Source organism: Eupeodes corollae, chromosome 1 (assembly GCF_945859685.1).
Source record: "Eupeodes corollae chromosome 1, idEupCoro1.1, whole genome shotgun sequence".
Taxonomy (NCBI): Eukaryota; Metazoa; Arthropoda; class Insecta; order Diptera; family Syrphidae; genus Eupeodes; species Eupeodes corollae.
The window spans coordinates 105,114,244-105,136,076 of NC_079147.1; the positions used below are offsets into that span (position 1 = coordinate 105,114,244).

Below are 21,833 nucleotides of genomic sequence, written 5' to 3' on the forward strand. Positions count from 1 at the left end.
ACATGCATATTCGATGGATATAACTTTGTAGTACGAAATTGATAAGGACATTGTAGTTTAAGCTATTTGATTTTTTCTCAACGCTTTTGAATAAACATTATTTATTAAGTTTTTGAAACATGTAATTATTACCATCTGTCGTCTTGGGTTGAATCAATGGCAATTAAAGACATTAAAAATAAGCTTACTTAAACTTCCACCCATTAAATGGCTTTTAATTTTGGTTTTAAAAATGAAGAATTTGTCATCGAAACTCAAAGTATCATTAAAAGTTTTTCCAAAGTTTATACGAAATGGTTTTTATGCATTAAGGACTTATATTTGTATACTGTTTTATACAATGTTTTGAATACAAATTTTACTGTGAATGAACCTAGTTTTATGAATGACAGAAAGGCTCCTTTAAATAAAGTTTATATGTATAGGTTTTTATATAGACATATTTTAAATTTCAATGATTCAACAAAGTGACCATGGAAACATTATACTAATAACGAAATACCAGTACACCTGGGCGTATACGCATCTTTTTTTTAATATTATTCCACCGTAAAATAAAAAAGACCTAGTCATTTTGGTTTTTAAAGATTTAAGTAATGTAAGGGTAAAGTAAAGGCTGCCTGTGATGCATAAAGACACACCAAGGCCAATTGAGTGAAATCACATGAATCTTGAGGCTCTCTTTTCACCTCAATAAAACTAGTTTCATTCCCTTACGAAACGTGAAAGACTACTTTATATTTTGAGATCGTTAAGATCGTTATAGAGGAATTTTCCTAGGTTATTCTTGCGTTTTTGAGCTAGATCAGGGCATATACAGAGGAGGTGAAGAGCTGTTTCCTCCTCTTCCTTAATCATCCAGCTTCTGCAAAAGTCATTAATTTCTCCCTCCAGGAATGCCCCAAACACTCTCAGAAGAATTTGGAAGGTACAGAAATCTGAAAGTTTCTGTCGAATTGCATGTTGGGGAATGTTTAAGTCTGTTGCTTTGACACACTAAATGGCCAATGTTCTTGTTAACCCACTGCGACCAAGCTTTGAGGCGAACAGCAGACCTTGCCGATATTCCTTTCCTAAGTATATCAAGAGGTGTTAGGTAGAGAAGGGTATGCAGCGCTGCAGATTTGGTCGTGCGAAACGATCCGCTTATACATAGGCAAGCTGAACGTTGGACGTTATTTATTTCCTTGCGGTTTATAGATTTTTTTAAAAGCAATCCGCCATACGAATCGGTGTGATTTCTGATGTGTATAGCCAATGTGTATTTCGGGGTCTTAGCCCCATTTTTTACCATAATTTTGGACCTTATCTTGTTTATTACATTTCCAATTTAGTTAAGACCCAGGAACTTAGCCTTACCTGATAAATTTAATACAGAAGGGTAAACACATGGAATTTTGTATTTCTTCGAAAAAAGGACTAATTCGGTTTTGTTTTGATTGACACCCAGACAACCCGGACATCCTAAAGTATTAATTTGTCTAGAGCATTTGTGAGAGTTCCTTTAGTGTATTAAGATGCTTTCCTGAAACCGCTATAGCAACGAAATCCGCATAGGCAATCGCTCTTAAACCCTTCGCACCCAGACCAACGAAATCCGCATAGGCAATCGCTCTTAAACCCTTCGCACCCAGATCAGTAAGGATTTTATTTACTACCAGGTTTCAGAGGATAGGGGATAGAACGCCACCTTGTGGTGTACCTCTACTAACGAATCTTCTAGGAGAAGAGTAACCCAGGTTTGAGTTTATTATTCTGCTAGTGAACATTAAACAAATCAACTCCCCAAGCGAACCCTCTACGTTCAGAGATGTTAGTGCAGACGGATTGCCGATGTTTCCATGTTGTTAAAAGCCCCTTCGATGTCAAGGAAAGCAACCATAGTGAATTCTCTATAATGGAGGGAGTATACCGTCGGCAAGTTAGTTGAGAAACAGAAGTTTTGAATATCACTCAATCTTTTTAAGGTCTAAAGAAGGAATGATGATAGACTTATAGAGTAGATCTTTAGGATTGCCTTGCGGCGATTTTTCAGCTTTGGGTATAAAAACTACCATCACTTCTCTCCATGTCGAGGGAATATGAACCAGAAAACCAGAAAAAAAAGCTGTTAAAAATTGCCTTAAGGATTGGTGCAATTATGTCTGAGACCTTTTATAGTTCGGCTGGTATTATGCCGTCTGGTCCTTTAGATTTTAAATGGGGCGAAGCTGGAGCCATTGTAGCTTGACCCTTGTGATCTGACCTTCTGGATATGTTGCATTGGAACTTGAAAAAAATTTATTGTTACACGTTGGTGTTAGAGAACTAACAGGAAAGTGAGTATCCAGTAGTAAGTTCACCGACTCTACAATTGAAATTATACAGATCTGCATTTTTTCAGACAGCTTGGCATCGCTGGGTTAGTTGAAAGAATTTTCCGTAGCCTGGAGGTCTCGGCAGTTTCTTCTATCGTGCCACAGAAGGACCTTAAATTTCCTAAGTTTCTTTGATTTCCTTAGTGTCTTTTTATAATTTCTTAGTGTTTTTATAAGAATCCCACTGAGAAACTAGTCTCGTGGCTTTGGCCCAGTTTCCTACAATCTTTTATGTGCGTAAATATTTCTAATGCCCACCATTGTGGTTTCCTTTTTGCTTTTACCGGTATAAGTGGACAAGCAATTTTAAATATTTGAGTAAACAAAAAAAATAATGTCTCTTTTCTATCTTCTGTCAGTTTGTTTTCCCTCTAGAAGACGTTTTTCAGAAAAGTAAACCACAAAATTAACATTTCGCAAAGGGATTCATGTTTCACTTATAAGTTTTAAATGAACTAAAATATTTTAGTTTTGTGATATTTTAGTAAACCTAGACTTTTTTCCTAAACCAATGCTAAGTTAAAACTACACCATAACTACAATTAAAAAATACAAGCTTCACACAGCAACGCAATATGGTGAAAACGTGTTTTTGAAAAAAAAAAAAATAAATAAGGTTTTTCAACAGGGACGCTACAAAAGTAGAGCGACAGGGACAACAAACGACGCCATATTTCTTGCCGCTTGGTCGACATTTCTCTTCATCTTCATCTAGGTTTGGCATTTTGTGATGGAAAGATATACGAGCCAATAACGAGTTGAAATTAATAAAATTTACTACCAAAATTAGGAATTAGTGGCCTCAACGCGCTACCCCCCATTTATAGTCGTCATAATCGTCCTAACAGATCAACAATTGTGAGTCGAGTGGAAAAATTTGAATCCACAAGTGAAGTACAAAATATTCCCGTGCCAGCAAGACAAAGAAATTCCCGTAGTGTCGAGAAAATTGCTGCTGCTGAAACTTCAGTTGCAGAAAGCCCAAATGTGTCTCTCACACGTCTTTCTCAAGTGTTGGGCATGTCTGTGACGTCGTTGTTGCGAATTTTGCGAAAAGATCTTAGACTACACGCAAGATTACATCTGGTTGAATGGCTTCGTCAATATACAAAGTATATATGGACTTAGAATACATGTGGTTCCAACAGGTTCGGGCGCCACAAGCCACACAGCTAATGTCACAATCAATTTATGGAAAACCAAGTTCGGAGAACGTGTTATCCAACGAAATGGTCCAGTCGCTTGGCCACCTCGGTCTACGATTTGACGCCACTAGACTATTTCCTGTGGGACTACGTCAAGTCTATGGTCTATGCCAACATGCAGGCGAAGATTGATAAACTTCTTATGAATATCGAACGTAAAATTGCAGCAGTATCAGTCTATTTATGCTCGAAAACCGTCGAAAATTGGGTTTAGCTTCTGCAAGCATGAAAAAATCGTATGGTCACCTCCTAGTGGTGCCCGCTGGATAGCCGAACGACGAACGTTGGATCCATCGGATCCAGAGCTGTGTCACCTGAGTTACCTTCTCAGAAAGTAGGAGCAAAAGACCAGATATCGCTCTGAAGAACCAGCTCTAACGATTTCAGTCATGCGCAGGACTCACAAGCCGGCCATGAAAGGAAAACTGAATGTTGACAACCCCCACCACAAACGAAAAACGATTTACGTGTATGCACATGGAATATGCGTACACTCAAGCAGAGCAGCTTTCCGATGCCCTCGCCGAAATCAAAGCTGATGTGACAGCCCTCCAGGAGATGCGATGGAATGGGCCAGATACTAGGAAAATTGAAGGCTGTGATTTCTACTACGGAAAGTGTCTACTCAATGGGAGGAAGGTCTATTTGGATGGGGTTTTGCTGTCAGAGGGAAACTAAGGCAAAGAGTTTTAAGCTTTCGGGAAGTAAGCGGTAAAGTTACGACAATTTGCTTTAATGCCAAATTCCACCACCTGAACCTTTTCAGCGCTCATGCCCCGACGGAAGAAAAGGATGACAATACCAAAGAAGAATTCTACTAGTTCCTCGCCAAAACATATGAGCAATGTCCCAAAAATGATGTTAAAATTCTCCTGGGAGATTTTAACACCAAAATTGGTAAAGAATGCATTTTTCGTAGGCCAATCGGAAGACATAGCCTACACGACGTCTCATCTGTAAACGGACTCGAATTCTTAGCCGAGAAAAACATGGTGTTCAGTAGCACCAGATTCCCTCGCCCAGATATCTACAAAGGTACTTGGCGGTCCCCCGATGATCGAACGTGCATCCAAATCGATCATGTTGCTATTGACGGAAGACACTCCTCTAGCACACTTCGTACGTACAGATCAGCCAACATAGATTCCGACCACTACCTTGTTGGTGTTAAACTAATATCCATAGAAGCTCTTGGGCGAACAACAACCTCGAGGAGAAGATTCAACGTTGGAAGACTGCAGCACAAGGATACCGAGTATCACTACAGCTTGCGAGAAACCCTACAACGCTACCAAAGAACCCTTGGTTTGAGTCTGAATGTGCTCAGGCAAACAAAACCTAAACGGAGGCATACAGATTGTGTCTGCAAAGGAGGACACGATCTTCCCGCTAGCTCTACGTCGAAAAGAGAAGGGATGAGAACCGCTTGCTCAGAAGAAAGAAAAAAAACCCATTAGCAGTGTGAAGTCGAGGATATACAGGGATGTTTTAACAGGAAACAGGTGCGGAGCTTTTTATAGAAGAGTCAAAAAGAAAACAACGGGATTCACTAGCCGCCCTGAAGCCTGCAAATATAAGGAGGGGAATACCGTAGTCAAGACGCAGTCAATGCTTAAAATCTGGAGAGATCATTTCATTAAGCTGCTTCATGGTGATGAACTCAACGATTCCGCCAGCGAGCAGCCTCGTCAAATCCATTTAGTCGACGATCTAGAGTTCCACCCACCCGACCAGAGTGAGTTCAAGCTAGCCATCAGCAGGCTGAAGTCGAACAAAGCGGCTGTTCTGGTAAGGAGCACGCACCAGTAAGTTACTAAAATTTGGTCGGAAGAAAGCATGCCCGACGAGTGGAACATAAGCACCATCTGCCCGATCCATAAGAACGGTAACCGCCTTCTCTGCGCCAACTACAGAGGCAGTAGACTTTTAAACATCGCTAGTCCAGCGTATTATGTGAACGCCTGAAGCCATTTACTGACGAACTAATTGGCCCCTACCAGTGTGGCTAATACGGCTTATCAGGATGACACTGGAAAATACTCGTTGCTGCGTCAAAAATGGAAGAGACTTGACCGAAACCTTCAAAACCACCATAGGACTTTGACAAGGCGATGCGCTGTCATGTAGCTGCTTCAATATTGTTCTTGAAAGAATGGTGCGCAACACCAACGTCAATACAAGTGGCACCATCTTTCAAAAATCCACACAAAATCTTGGATAAGCAGATGACATCGACATTATGGGAACAACCAAACGAGCAGTGACGGGTGCTTTCTTTAATGTCGAGTCTGAGGCGAAGAAAATGGGTCTAGACATTAACGAGGATAAAACGAAGTACTCACTGTCGTCTAATAAAGTCGATTCACACCATAGACTTCGTCAAAATGTGAAAATTGATAGGTACAACTTCGAGGCGGTAAACGAATTTGTTTATCTGGGCATTGCTGTTAATTCTGCAAATGCCATCAGCGCGGAGATCAAACACAGAATTACCCTTGCTTATCGCTGTTTTTTTGGCCTAAGTAAGCAGTTGAGGAATAAGGCCCTATCGCGAAGTACCAAAGAGACACTGTACAAAACTTTATTCATCCCGGTCTTTCTGTATGTTGCAGAAGCATGGACCCTCTCCCATGCGGATAAAGGATCTCTTGGTATCTACGATCTATGGTCCAGTTTGTGTCGACAGGCAAAGTAACATCTGGCGGAGAAGATTTAATCAGGAGTTATCTGTAAAGCGACTTGGCTAGGGCATGTCGAGCGAATGAATATCGAAGGTCCAGCCCGTAAGGTATTCAACGCCAAGCCTAAGGGAACAAGAAGGAGAGGTAGGCCCCATCTCCGGTGGAGTGATCAAGTTGAGGCCGGCGCACGTCAACTTGGTATTCGAAACTAGAGGCAGCAAAGCTAAAGATCGAGTAAGCTAGCGAAAGTTATCACTTGAGGCCCGGCAAGCATGCCCGTGGTGGTCATGTGAAGAAATCAAGTTCCATACATAATGGCATCGAACGTACTTTCACAGGAATCGATATCCAAACCTGTTTTTGTTGAAATTTAAAAACCCGATAAAAACATAGATATAATAATGCTTTATCTATCGTTAAGTTACCTGAAGTACACATATGCTAAACACATATACACATATTTTCAAGAGAAATTTTTCAATTTCAAAACTCAAAAGCCTTGCACTCTGCACGCGCAATGAAATCGGTTTGACCTAACATTTTATTTACTAAGAATTAGACAGACATTGCATTCAGCATCCTCATTATTTTTGCATCATCGAGGTCATCTAATGACATTTCAATGTATGTAGGTCATATATCAAAAGACACAAATAAATTCTATTCTACATTTAGTCCTAACAATTCGAATTTGATCCTTTGGTTTTTATTTCATTTTAAACTTCTGCAGACTTTTTTTTCGAAGCTTACTAAGCTCCGATGATGATGGGGAGAAAATGAATAGAGGCACGTTCTCTAATCATAGCCAACAACAACACCAAAAAAAACATCCTCTTTGTTGCCAGTTTCATGTCTGATTTAAAATTATTAATTCATACAAAGTAGACTCAACTCGGCTGTAGACCAACAAAAATAAAATAACTATTCGTTTAATTTCCCAAAAGGATAATTTTAGATTTCAACGTGATTTTGCTTTGGTCTGATTGTACAAATAGTAAACGACGACGACGGCGAAGGCGGACGACTTTAGACTTTTCCATTTCTACATTCTGCTCCCGTTTTAAAAGCCTGTTACATTTTACAACCATATCATTTTACATTACACTTCCCCCTAATTTTTCAACAAAAAAAAGTATCCTATGTAGTTTATAGAAGGTACATTTAAGTTTTTCCCGCCTTAGGGTTATTGCATTAATTAATAATACTCTATGCTTTGCTTAACTGGTAACAGACCAATTTAAAATGAATTAAGATTTGCTCAATCAACCCGAGTCCTTTTCCTTGCTTTCATTGCCATATCACTAATTCATGCGAAAGTCCTCGTTCTTTAACCTTGTTTTTGAAATTCTCCTTCTTTTGAGTTACAAAAGGAAAAAAGCTAAATTTTTAAAATTAGTAATTTAGATTTATAGTTGAAGGTCTACTTGAACTTCATTTCAATAAAATAGTTAGGACCTATTCCTATGTACATAGATATGTACTTAGATAAGTGTCATCTCTTTTCTATATTCGGATTCGGATATAAAGGATAATGGCTATGACACTCTTGTCTTGGAAGAAGGTTAACTTTAATTGCTGGCTTTGCCTTACCTATAGGCCATATGATATGATGGGTATTGTGGATACAGGGGGGTATACTATAATATGTGGTTCAAAAGAACAGAATGTCACGTCTGAACTCTAACAAACAAGGTCAATTAACAACGAAAACATAGGTACATATAGCCTTCCATTGACATTGTGATTTTGATATATAACCTTCGTTCTGTTATTATCTTTCTACAACAACACAACAAGGGGCGTTGCCTCAATTTTTTTTTCTTTTAAGGTGAAGCAACAGGAAATAGGTTTATGTAGATTTTTAGATACACAGAACTTATCTTTTTTTGTAATGGGGGTTTTTGAAATCGATGACTAAATGCAATAAAAGTAGTGCCAAGCTGTGTGTTGCCCTCCGAAACGCTTTTTTTAAAAATTCTAAATTCAATCGAACTCATATTTTTAATCATAATTATTAATTTAGAAAGTTAGCCGGGTTGGAGCATTATATTCTTCATTCCATATGCTTAACATTTTTAATGAAAAATGGTTGCTCCCTAAAGAAGAACGAAGAGAACTATTTGAATTTTTAAGTTGTTTCTAAGCCTTGATTCCAAAAAGTAATCAAAACTGATTTAAACGAAATTAAAGCTAAGGGTTGAAGATTTTCCAATCTGTCAACGTCAAAAGTGAAAGTTAAATCCTTCAAAAGAAACAAGGTAACATTTTACTCAAAATAATTATCTTGGTAGTTTTATTTTAAAATTAATTGGTTTACATTTTTAGTATACACATCAAAATAGTTTCTTTCAAAAGTTTATCAATCTTGTCAGTTCCTTCAAAGTGAAGAGTATGACGTTTGTTAACCTAATCTAACCTTAGTAATTGATTGATAGGTATTGGGCGATTATCATTGTGATGTTCAAATGGTTAACATGTGCATTCAAAAATACACAAGCGTCCACAGGTTATTCCTAAAACCCAATTCTGTCTATCAACTCCTACTCTCAAATCCACGCGGTTAACGTAGGGTGCCTAGTACCTCAACTGGAGATTGGGTTCTAACCCCAGTGGAAAGTTGTTAAGGGTAGCAAACGAGCGATGGGGGAGAGGTGTTTCCACTAAGACACCTTTCCTTTTATCCAGACGGAATTCCCAAGATGGAATCAACGTTGGCGTCTACAGTCTCAGTTGGGTTGACACCTTATAGGGTTACTACGTCATTTCCGAAGCCCAGGCCTGTAAGGAGCGGTAATGCCGGCTCCTGGCCTTAAAGTTGAATCAAGGACCTAAACGTTGAAGGTCGTGTATTAAGGTGACTTCCTGACCATGTAAAGCAAAGCCCAGTTGCGAAGTACTAAAGTCTGGGACGGATTAACTGCTGACAACCCACTCAAACGATTTAAGAACATCGAACTTGGGATATGCACGTGGAACGTTAGGTCTCTTAATAGACCACGAACAGGCGATTTAAATACCAAGCAGCCTGCAAGACAAAACTTCCGATAACGGATTCAGGCTGATAGATTTTGCTGCGGGGTAAAACGTCATGGTAGCCAGTAGGCGTTTTCCGCACCCCAACATCCACAAAGGAACTAGAGTTCGCCAGAATTGATTTGGCCGTCAACCAGATTAACCATATTGCAATGGGAGCTAGACACGCTTCCAGCATCGTAGATGTCCAAAATTTTCGAGGAGTTAACATCGACTCGGACCAACACTTCGTTGTAGCCAATGTAACACTTCGGCTTTCCAGACCCAAGGTAAAACAGGGAGATGCTGGGAAAAGATACAATATTGAACGACTTCAACGCAAGTGATCGCCTAATCCTTCTCCGACCGAGTCACAAGTTCTTTCAACAGAATGTAACGCGAACCGGTGGCAACATTATCAAGATTCAATCAGAGAAGCAAACTTTGATGTGTTGGTTTTCAAGCAGCCACCAACAAAAAACTCCTGGTTTGATGAGGAATGTAGGCAAGCAAATGCAGCCATAAAAGGGACACCCAAAGCGGAGCTACGTATATGGACGAGAGCTGTTCACGACCCCTATCAACAGAATAGGAGAGAGGAACACCGAGGAAAAAGAGAGAGCATGGGAAGTGTGCGGTTAAAGATGTTGGGAGGTTTAAAAGCAGAAATGAACTTCGAAAGCTTTATGAATAGGCACGAAGTTCACAAGTACATAAACCTCGAACTGAGGCAGTCAATGATGAGGACCACTTCTGAAGACTGTAGATTGGCGATGACGAACCGAATGTCGTTCTCAGGCAAAATGATCCATTTAGACGGCAAAAGTCAACAATCCCGTCTTTAAGACAAAGTAAAGATTGTCATACAGCTAAAGTCTTAAAAAAGCCGCTGGGGCAGATGGATTGAATGCTTAGAAGCATTCAAAAATTTATCTGTAAGATAGGGTCGGAAGAAAACCCGATGCCCGATGAATGTAACCTCAGTATTGAAAAAAGGAGATATTCTATACTGCGCTTACTATAGACGCATCAGTCTACTTAACATCGCTTAAAAAATGATATCTTCTGTAATATGTAAACGCCCCGTTTTGGTACCATAAACTCGTTTGATATATGTAATGAAAAATCAAAAGATAAGATTCTAAAGAAGATTTGTCACATCCAGAAAGGATATCAGGGCTTTGATTTTTATCTCGAAAAGTTCATCAATATCTTTAAGGAATGCCCTTCTGAAGCTTAACATTCTAAAACCGGCAGGACATTCATAGGGAAGGTGAAACACACAGGGGATACCCAGCTTTCCGGCATGCTCTCCTATCGACCAATGTCCCGGGCATATTACTGTAACCCTGAATATAATCATGCTTGGGTCTGCATAAAAGTTTGATAGAAAGGTTTTTATTATAAGAAGGTCACATCTTTCTGGATATGGTACATTTCGTTAGGCTAACTGACCTTGCGGTTTGATTCTGTCAGAAAAATTGAGAAAATGTCACCCTTCATAGCTTCATAGCTTCATAGGAATATTTGAAATTTCCGCAAGAGAGCTATGAATGGCCCCTTCATTTCTATCAATGCCACTTGGACAGAAACCCAAATAAGAGTGGTTGACGTTGAGACTGGATAGTTCATCCCGGCATTATTAGACTACTATAGGAAATGTTATGGCCAAATTGATAGCCATAACAGCCGCCTGGCTATCAGTGCGGATAGCCGTTTTTAACTTCAGATAGAAAGTTATTGTAATGGTCCGATTCGTCAAATTGAAAATTTTGACATTACTCGACGTTTCAAGGTCTAGAGTCGAAATAAAAGATTTTTAGAAAGATGTCTGTGCGTGCGCGTGTACGTATGTCCGTACGTTCGCGACATTTTTTTTCGAACCAGAAGAGATATCGACTTCAAAAAAATGTTGTTATTAAGATAATAAGGCAGAAAGATGCAGAAAGGGCTCTCAAGAGAATTGCGTGGATGGTTTTTTACCATAGCAGTTTGAAAAAAAGGTGCACATTTTGGTTAACCCTAAATATCTTACGAACCAATGACGCTAGAGACTTGAATTAAATTTTTTTTTATATTATATATTGTAACCTGCTACCAAATCAGTATATTTTTGGAAAAAAATCCAATCAACGTTTTTTTTTATTAATCAAAAAAACTAAAAAAAAAATTTTCACCTCGAAAATTTTATGAATACAAAGTGATTTTATCTACAAAACAAATTTGTGCAACGAAAAAAACGTTTTTAACATCTGGTAAAATTTGAAGAAAAAACAAATTGACAGGATTTTTTTGTAAAAAATAAAAACCTAAAAAACATTACTCAAAGTTGATAAAAATTGAATTTCGACTCAAATATCGTTTCAAAAATTTAAGATTAAGGCTTGCAACAAATTTCACCTTATAATAAATATTGTTTTGAAAAGAATCGAATTGACAGCTTTTTTTACAAAAAAATAAAAACCTGAGCAAAAAATTAATAAAAGTTGGTAAAATTGATTTTCGACTCAAATATCTTTTAAAAACTTTAAGATATTGGCTTTAAACTGATTATCTTTTAAAAAATATTGTTTTTAACATTTTGTAATATTTTGAGAAAAATCGATTTGAAAGTTTTTTTTACAAACAATAAAAACCTAACAAAAAAAACAATACTAAAACTTGGTAAAATTTTACTTGTGACTCAAATAGCTTTTCAAAAATTAAAAAAATTGTTTTCAAACTTTTTTTATTTCACAGAAAATATTGTTTTCGATATTCAGTAGTTTTTTTTTTATAAAAATCTAACGGTCCGTTAAAATCTACAAAAACTAGTACGAAAATTTGGTAAAAATTGATGTTCGGTTCTTGACATCTCTCAAATTTATTTCATTCATCTATTCATTGGTAATAATTTGTTTTCGAATAAAAAATCTATGCAATAAAACTAGACTTTCAAGCTTAACTATTTCTTTATATTACAAATATTGTTGGTAATTTTAAAATTTTTAACAATAATTTAACTGACAACTTTTTTAAACCAACACGAAAACCTACAAACTTTTAAGCAAGACAAATCGGCAGACGGGATGGGAAGTTATCAGTGCGGGTCGCATCCCAGCCTCTTTTTCTATTTTGGTTTGAGTTCGATTTGAGTAGCTTGCATGCTTTTGTTATTGTTAGTATTTCCGCTTGAAATATACTGACACAATCCGGTAGCTGAAAATAGAAGATTCCCGACCCAATTCCACAGTCCATCTTTGACCCGTCATAGGAAAGATGACTTTAAAATTTTTACTGAGCTTTCTTTAAAATCTTTACTGAGGTTTCTTTCTTCTGAGGCCGATCTGCAGTAGACGGTATCTGTAACAAAAATATTCGCTGAAATCGTTCAAACCAACAGTTTGATTCATTTAGCTTTAGCGCTTACTGATGAGGTGCAGAATAACAATTAAGGCATTTGTTGGGCAGAATCGAAGGGATCCTGCAGTGCAGATACTAGCTATTTTTCATCCTTCCTTAGTTCATGTTTCTTCTTAAGCGCAGGCTACCAACACAATTGATCTATATGACAAAATACGACGCTGACGTACATCGGCTGTGTACGTCCACAAAATTAATTTTGTAGCATGCAAGCTTAACTTGCCAAAAACTAGCTTCATATGCTCTAAATTAGTCAAAACAGATGTACATAGATACTCAAAGCCTTCATTTTTTAAATTTCAAACTTGGTGTTCCTGCTGCATCTTTCAAAACAGCTATTCAGGCATACAAATGTCCAATAGGCTTTGTGGTTAAGCCGTTTCTAAGCCATACAAAAAAACGTATCCGGCCAATATCAACAGGTCCTGACTACCTAATAGGAGGAAGTGATGCTGAAATACGTGAATATCTTACGCCTCCAACCATGCCTGAATTTGATACCTTATCGCCCACGCATAAGAAATCATATTTATTCTTTTACCTTAACACTGGTGGACTTCGAACAAAACTTAATGAAACCTTAATCTTCTCCTCTTCGCAACAATATGACATTACTGCTTCCTCAGAAACTTGGTTGAATGAAAATCATCGTACTTCCGAGCTTTTTAATAACGAGGATTATAATGTTTTCCGCAAAGATCGATGTCCCAACACATTAGGTTTTGACAGAGGTGGATGTGTTTTGATAGCAGTCAAATCATCCTTTTCTTGTATTGAGATTGGTTTGCTATCAACAAGTATTATTGTAAGTCATGATATTGACCATCTTATAGTTTGTGTTAGCTTAGATAAGATTCATGATTTATTTATTATTTTAAGTTATACTCCTCCAAATAGCCCCTTGGAATTTTATAAATTGCATATAAATAACTGCTGCAAAGTGCTTGAAAATTTAAAAGTTAACAAGCATGTACTTATTTTAGAAGATTTTAACTTGAGATCTTTAAAAGGGATTTATGAAAAGGAATTTCAACGTTTGTTGCCTTTTAATGTTAGGTATGATTGCGAAGTTGAGTTTGATCTTAAGCAGATTAATAGCTTTTCGAATAATCTCGATCGCATCCTTGATTTAATTTTTATCGAGAAATTTCCCCATCATTTTGCACTTGATTTAAACATCAAATTTTATAACTATTTAAAAAGTTTAAACAGTTTAGAACATGACTATATAAATGGTGATTATATGTCATTGTCAAATCACCTGTGTACTTTTGACTGGCTGTCTGTTTTAAGCAATTTAGAATTAAATAATGCTTATGAAAAGTTTAGGTCTAAGCTAAAAGAGGCAATTAATTAATTTTCCAATGGAGTAAAATGCAATTCAGCCCTTCTTAACCCGTTCGTCGATGTTTACTTTCCAGTTTAGTTTAGGATCTAGAATGACTCCTAGTAATTTCGCGATGGAGGATAAAGACAGGATTTGACCGTACAGTCGGGGTAAGGTAAAGGCAGGTATTTAACTTTGGTCGGCTCTGGCTTCTCTTTAATGTTGAATATATGAATACATAAATACAATAGTTTTCAAAAAAAAAATCTATTTAATTTACACTTTAAGAAAACTCAGTTAAGAGATTTTCACAAAGGGATGTATAAATGAAGAAAAACAATGAGAAGGTACTTAAACATAATTTATTTAATTAACTTAAAGCTATTATCGAATGCGGCGATAAATTTAAATTGCAATTAAGGTCCTGTGTTGAGAAAAAATCAAATACACAAATACAATGCACCTCATAAATTACGGCACAAATTTAATATGTTATTTGCAAGTGAAGACATTTTGTTCGATTGTGTTATTTACTTTATTTATTTAATTTAAAATAAAACTTTTTTTTTAATGTTTTCTGTTTAAGGTTTAATTTTGTTTTTTTAATCTGTACAAAAGGTATATAGGTATATAGAGTTAGAGTATATAAAATAAGTCATGATGTCTATTTTAATAACAAAAAAAAAAAAACAATAAATAAAAACAATACCAATAAATAATAGAAAATATAATATTTATATATAGAAATACTTAGCAGCACGTGCTCAATTATATGTATATTATGTATATAGGATTTATTGTGAAAACAGAACATGCAAGGACTATTTTCATTCAGAAATATATATATATATATAATTTTTGTATTTATTTGCAATGATCTTGCATACATTCGGGAGTTATTGGCTTCGCGAAATAAACAAAAATTTCGCCTGCATTTGGATTTTATTTATTTTTTTTTAAATAATTTAAATATTTTGCTTGCTATTTTGTTGTTGTTGTTGCTGTTTAAGTTAAGTTTGTTGCAGTTTTTTTAATGTTGTTTTGTTTGTTTTGATCTTTTATTGTTTATTTTGTTGTACTGAATTCTTTTGTACAATCATGCAATATAAATAATATATTATTTATGTTTTTAGCGCGCTCTCTAATCTACGGAGACTCTTGCAAATGTGTTTCATTTCAACTTGTTTGGTATGCTTATTTGTTGTTTAAATATATATTTTTGTTTTAAAATTGTTGTTTGTTTTTTTGTTAAGAAAATTAACTTATACAAATCATTTTTTTTTTTGTTTAGAACGAGGATAGAGAACAGTCATATGTTATTTTTATGATTTTTATTTTTCATTTCCAATACAAACAAAAATAATTTGTTTAAATAAAATTGAAATATATTCCGTATTTCGTTAAATTTTTATTTATTAGAAAAATTAATTTAAACAAATTTCAGTTCTTAAATAATAAATAATTAATACAAACAAAATAAGACAATTGATACTAAACATATAAAATTATATTGTTGTTGTAAATATAAATAAAAAAATAATAATAAAACATTTTCCATCGATCAAAAAATAATAAAATCTTAATTTAAATAAATACTTAAATTAAATAAAATAAAATACTTAACAAAATAAAAATTGAAGAAATAGTAAATTAAACCTTTTCGTTTTGATTCTTTGCTACACACTGCGTTACACTGTCCACAGCAATTGAAAAATTTACTTAAATTAATATATAAAAATTAGTTGACTCTATCTAAACAGACAAAATATATATATACATATATATATCAGGTACAAAAACAGGTTAAACGTTAACAGCTGCAATTTTAAATTTTTGTTTTTTTTTCTTCTTGTTTTTAAATTAATTATTTTAAATTTAATAAATGTCTAAAAATGGAACATTATAAATTAATATAACACGTTATTTTTGTTCGTTAAAATTATTGTTATTATTATTATTTTTTATACACAGCATTGTCATTGCCTGGTATTATTGGATTTTCTATAATTTTTGTTTTAAATTTTGCTTTAAGCCCAAAAAAATAGTTGTTTTTTTTTTTCTTTTTATTAAATATTTAAAAGTGTTTGTTTTTTAAAAAATATATATTTTTTAATTTGTTAGTTAATTTGAATTGAAATAACTTACCTCTTCGCAGAGAGCAAGCATACGCCGGGTACTTTCCAACGACTGTAAAATTATTTAAATCGCATATGAATATTAATTCAGCAGTATTTTTTAAAAAATGTTTGTTTTTTTTCGATGTTTTGTACTTACCTCATCGGTAACATTTTGTGCCTTTAATTGGAGTTCTTCCAATTCTGTTTTTGGGACTTGTGGCGCTGGGGCAACGTCTTCTGGTTCGGCAGACGGCATTCTATAAAATATAAAAGAAAGCAAAAAGTTATAATTTTAATGTTTTCGGAAGTAAGAACTAAATAGTTTTCTAGTTACTAATTTTTCAAAAAATGGAAAAGGATTATGTTTTTTTATATTTTTTCGAATATGTATCAATTTTTTAGTTAAATTATCAGCTGTCAATTATTTAGGGATTAAGAGGAAAAGCAGTGTATAATTTTTGTAATTTTGATTTGAGGTTTTAAAGATACTTTAAATTATTTTTTTAATTTACCTCAAAAGCCATTGGTAGAGATTTTATTTATTATTTAACAACAAAGCAAACAAATGTCTACCCACACAAATCACAAAGAATTTCAGGTATTTTATTGTTTTTTTTTTTGATGATGTTAATTAAAATATAAAACTCTAATGTCAGGAAGTGGATATGGGGTTTAAAGAAGATTATGTCTAGAGAGGAAAACGTTCGTGGTGATAGCACTGTGAGTTAAACAGTAACAAGCACTTCACTATCAAAATAAATTGGGTCCCAATGACACTTGCGATTTGCCAGTACGCGTTTTTGACACCTCAACATCCACGAAGGAACTTTAGATCAATCTACCGTCAACTAGATTGACGATTTTGCGATCGACGCTAGACACGCTTCCATTAACATGGATGCTCGAACTTTAAAAAAGAGCTAACATAGACTCGGACCACTACCCCGTTTTACCCAAGGTAGCACTTCGGGTGAGACGATGAATGACAGCAAGCGCACGCAGCGAAATAAGAGGCATACAAAAAGGCGCTGCATAGAAGGACCAGAGCTGCTCGCGAGCTCTACAAGCAAAAGAGGAGAGATGAACACTGCCTTCTCAGATGGAAAAAAAGAGAGCACGAGAAGCGAGCGATCGAGGAGATAGAGGGATATCACAACAGGAATGAGGTTTGTAAATTTTACCAAACGGTAAGAAAAACCTTCCAAGGGTACCAAACACGAACCGAAGCCTGTAAAGTCGATCAGGGAGCATCGTGGCAGAACCGCAGTCTTTTTTAAGAATATGGAAAGACCACTTCTCCAAATTCTATAACGGCGATGACGAACAGAATTCCGCTGTAAGGGAGATAGAACCACTCAACCTCGGCGACGCAGATATACAATTCCGTCTACCCGACCTTGACGAAGTGAAGATAGCTATATCTAATCTAAAGGGAGCATGCACCAACTCATCTGCAAAATATGGTCGGAAGAAAGCATTCCCGATGAGTAGAATCTCAGCATAGTTTTCCCGATACATACAAAATAAGACCCTCTAAATTACGCCAGCTACAGAGGCATCCTTAACATTGCGTATAAGATCCTTTCTGCCGTATCATGTGAACGTCTGAAGCCATTCGTCAACTACCTGATTGGTCCTTATCAGTGTGGCTTCAGACCGGGAAAGTCCAAATCGACCAAATATTCACACTACAGCAGATCTTGGAAAAAACCCAGGAGCTTCAAGTCGATACCCACCATCTCTTTTTCGATTTTAAGGCCGTGTATGACAGCATCCATAGGGAAGAGCTCTGTCTAGTTTCGGCGAACTTATCGGTTTGTGCAGAATGACGATAGAGAATGCACGCTGCTCTATCAAGGTCGGAAAAGATCTTATCGATGCATTTGATGTCAAAAAAGGTTTTAGACTAGGCGATGCACTGTCATGCGACTTCTTCAACATCGTTCTGGAAACAATTGTGCAAAACTCAACCGTCAACACTAGAGGCACAATCTTCCAAAGGTCCATCCAATTACTTGGATACGCAGATGATATTGACATAATTGGAAGATCAAAGGGTGATGTGGAGCGTTTCTGGGCATTGCGACGGAAGCGAAGAAGATGGGTTTAGTGGTCAATGAGGGCAAGACCAAGTATATGCTGTCATCAAAAAAGGACATTGAACAACGACGTCTTGGACAAAACGTCACCATGGACAGCTATAACTTCAAGGTAGTTAGTCACTTTGTCTACCTAGACCCCCTATAAACACAGACAACGACACAAACGAAGAACTCTTGCAAATCGCTGCTTCTTTGGACTTAAAAGTCCATTGAGAAGTAGAGTACTCTCTCAAGCATCCAAAATCACCATCTATAAGACACTCATCATCCCGGTTCTCATTGATGGCGCTGAGACCTGGACCCTATCAAAGAAAGATGAGTCTTAGGATGCTTCGAGAGAAAAATTCTTCGAGTGATTTTTGGTCCCGTATGCATACAAGTAGATGGAGAATGGAGGAGAAGATATAACGACAAACTGTACGGGCTATACAGCGACACTGACCTAGTTATCAGAATTAAGGCCCAACGGCTTAGATGGCTGAGTCATGTAGGGCGAATGGACATCAACGCTCCAGCCCGGAATGTTTTCCAATCCAATTCCGAGGGACGGGGAGTACCGCGACTCAGGTGGCATAATGCATAAAACTTCGCAAATACATAAACTTCGAACCGAATATAGACGTCGAAAGCTAACAATCCTGTCTTCCTGAATTAGACAAAGTGAAGATTTTCACATCTAAGCTGAGTTCTAATAAAGCAGCTGGAGCAGATGGCTTGAATGTCGAGGTTTTTAAAGCAGCAGTTTGGAAGAAAGCTTGCCCGATAAATGGAACCTTAAAATTGTTTGCCCGATACTGAAAAAAGGAGACCCTCTAAACTGCGTGAGCTATAGAGGCATCAGTCCACTTAACATCGCTTACAAAATCTTCCCTACCGTAATATGTGGGTATAAAGCCCATTGTCAACAATATGATATGTCTTTATGACCGTGGTTTTAGACCAGGAAAATCTACGTCCATCCTACCATACCTTACATTTCTTCATCGACTACATGGGCCCGCTGTACAGATCCATGTTTAGTTTTGGCATCCCTGCCAAACTCGTCATGGGATTTCTTTAACATCGTCCTTGAAAGAATAGTGCAGAGCTCCCACGTCTTTTGTGAGTATTGACGCAGAGGCCGCAAAAACGGTTAATGAGGACAAAACAAAGTACATGCTGTCATCAAGAAAAGACCTGCAACAGCGACGACTCAGTCAAAACGTCACGATGGACATACTTAAATTTGATGTGGTTAAGAGCGTTGTCTACCTAAGCTCGGCTATGAACACAGAAAATAACACCAGCGCTGAGATCAAACGAAGAATTACTCTTGCTAACCACCGTTCTTTTGACTTAGAAATCAATCGAACGTCCAAAGTGTCGCTCCATATGACGTTAATCATCCCCTAGCTATCTTCTCACTGGAACTCTTAGAAAGAATCCCTAAACAGTTATAAGAATGTACTAAGAAAATCTAAGCGATCTTCCTGGCGGTCCTTCAAAAGAAGAATCGCAGAACTTACTACTGGATACTCACTTTCCTGGTAGTTCTCTAACAGCAACTTGTAACAATAAAATTCTTTCAAGTTCCAACGTAACATATCCACAAGGTATGATCACAAGGGAGAAGCTCGATGGGTTCTCAACAGTTTCGAACTATTTAAATCTAGAGGACAAGATGGCCTTATACCAGCCGAACTACAAAAATTCTCGGACATGATTGCACCAATCCTTGTGGCAATTTTTAGCAGCTTTTTTATCTGGTCCATATTCCTCGAGATCTACGATCTATAAGTCTATATCATCATTCCTTCTTAAGATCTTAGCAAGATTGATTAATATATTCTTAATAATAATATTAAACAAGACTTCTGTCAACGTCTCAACATTCCTACTGTAAAGGTTAATCGGTAGAAACATCGTTACACAAACCAGTCTTCATATACTTTACAGGCAAATAGCAAATGCAAGCTTTGCTATTGGCCTCGAAGCTTCATCACAGTGGATTAACAACAAAATTGTCCACTCCGTATGTCTTAAAGTTTTAGAATCAATTCCAAAGCACACAGACTACATCATCCCTCAACTGCAATTCCACTTTTACTCAGATGGATCAAAAACAAATGAAGGGGTTGGTGGAAGTGTATACTCTCAGAAGTCTTGTCTTGCTTTATGGATAACATGATTTCAGGATATCAGGATCTGTATTTTCTCAGATAGTCAGGCCGGTATCAAATCTCTGGATTTTTTCTCTCTTACAGAGTCTATTACAAGTATTAAGTGCTGGGCCAAAGAGATATTCCTAGAAATTGTAAAGCAGATGAACTCGCCAAAAATGCTTCAGTAAAACTTATCCTAGCACGTTTGGCTAATGCTGGCATATCAATCGCTATAAAGTGTTTGCTTTGTCTAAGCAGATCGTATATAAGTTCTATAATCGGTGTCATTACCGGGCACTGTATAATAGGAAAGTACAGCATGCGACTAGACGTATTCTCAAATGGATTTTGCAGAAGTTGTATGAAAGTGGAAGAGGAGGAAACAGTTCTTCGCCTTATCTGTACAAACCCTGCTCTAGCTCAAAAACGCAATTAGTCCTTAACATTTAGTAAGGGACTCCAACTGGTTTCTTTGAGCTTAAAGAAAGCCTCTAGATTCATGTTGTATCACAATGAGACATTAAACTGGTCTTAGTGTTTCCCAAGAGTTATCATTTTTAATTTATTTTTATTTCTATGACTTTTAAAAATCCATAAAAATGAATATTTTAAGAATTTTCAAAGAATTGTTTAAAATTAAGTGGAGCTTTTTATTATTTTAGGTTATTTCAATTCGAGACAAGTAAACCTACTTTTTGTGTGGAATAAAAGAGTTGTTGTTCTTTCTTTTGAATTAAGTTATAATTATTTAGAAAAAGAACATCTGTATAAATCTTTTCTATAAAATTATTAAAATTTTCTGTAGGCCGATTTTTCATATGAAAAATTAAATTAAAATGCCAAAGTTCTCAAGGGAACGAAAATCATTTGTTGTATATTTTTGTATGAGCATAATTTTACATTTATAAATATTTCATTGTTAAACAAAACACCACTTAAGCAAGAATATTTTTTGAGAATATTATTGTAACAATATTTTTTGTATTTTGTTTATCCAACAAGGGGAGGCTTAAATTATAATCAGGTTCATAAAAAAGGTCACTCATGAAACTTAAATATACATTTTTATTTAATTTGAAAGAAAAACAAAAAATCGTATAAATTTGAATATTCAGACGAACATTTTGAAATTCCTGTGAAGAAATTCATGCACTCGGTGCCTATCTTAAATTAACCTTTAACATACGAGAAATCCTGAAACAACAGGACCATCGTTTTCATATAAAGCTTTTCGAGGAATGAAAATAGAATTAATATTTATTTTATTCGAACCCATTTTAATGAATTTTAACAGAACTTAAAACATCACTGCTGTATGTGCCGACATCCATCTTCCGGCAGTGAATTCTTGAACATAAATGTCAGTCTTTATGGCATTTTCAAACATAGATACCACGTTAACTCCTCTGCATCAGCAGCTCGAAACACTTCAATGATATTCTTTTTCCAACTTCAACTATTTTTATACTTTTATAAATGTCATCGACGC

General features: G+C 36.1%; 1 protein-coding gene across 7 annotated transcripts in view; it reads right to left on the reverse strand.

Moving 5' to 3' along the window:
- The window catches only part of LOC129939591 (synaptosomal-associated protein 25), a 147,640-nt gene that overhangs the window by 51,942 nt on the left and 73,865 nt on the right, over window positions 1–21,833 (reverse strand). For all 7 annotated transcript variants that reach the window (XM_056047663.1, XM_056047659.1, XM_056047660.1 and 4 more), the window contains exons 2-3: window positions 16,259–16,358; window positions 16,130–16,171 (exon numbers count right to left, since the gene is read on the reverse strand). In XM_056047663.1, the coding sequence (XP_055903638.1) occupies window positions 16,130–16,171; window positions 16,259–16,357 (141 nt within the window). In that variant the 5' untranslated portion in view covers window position 16,358. The remainder of the gene's footprint in view (window positions 1–16,129; window positions 16,172–16,258; window positions 16,359–21,833) is intronic.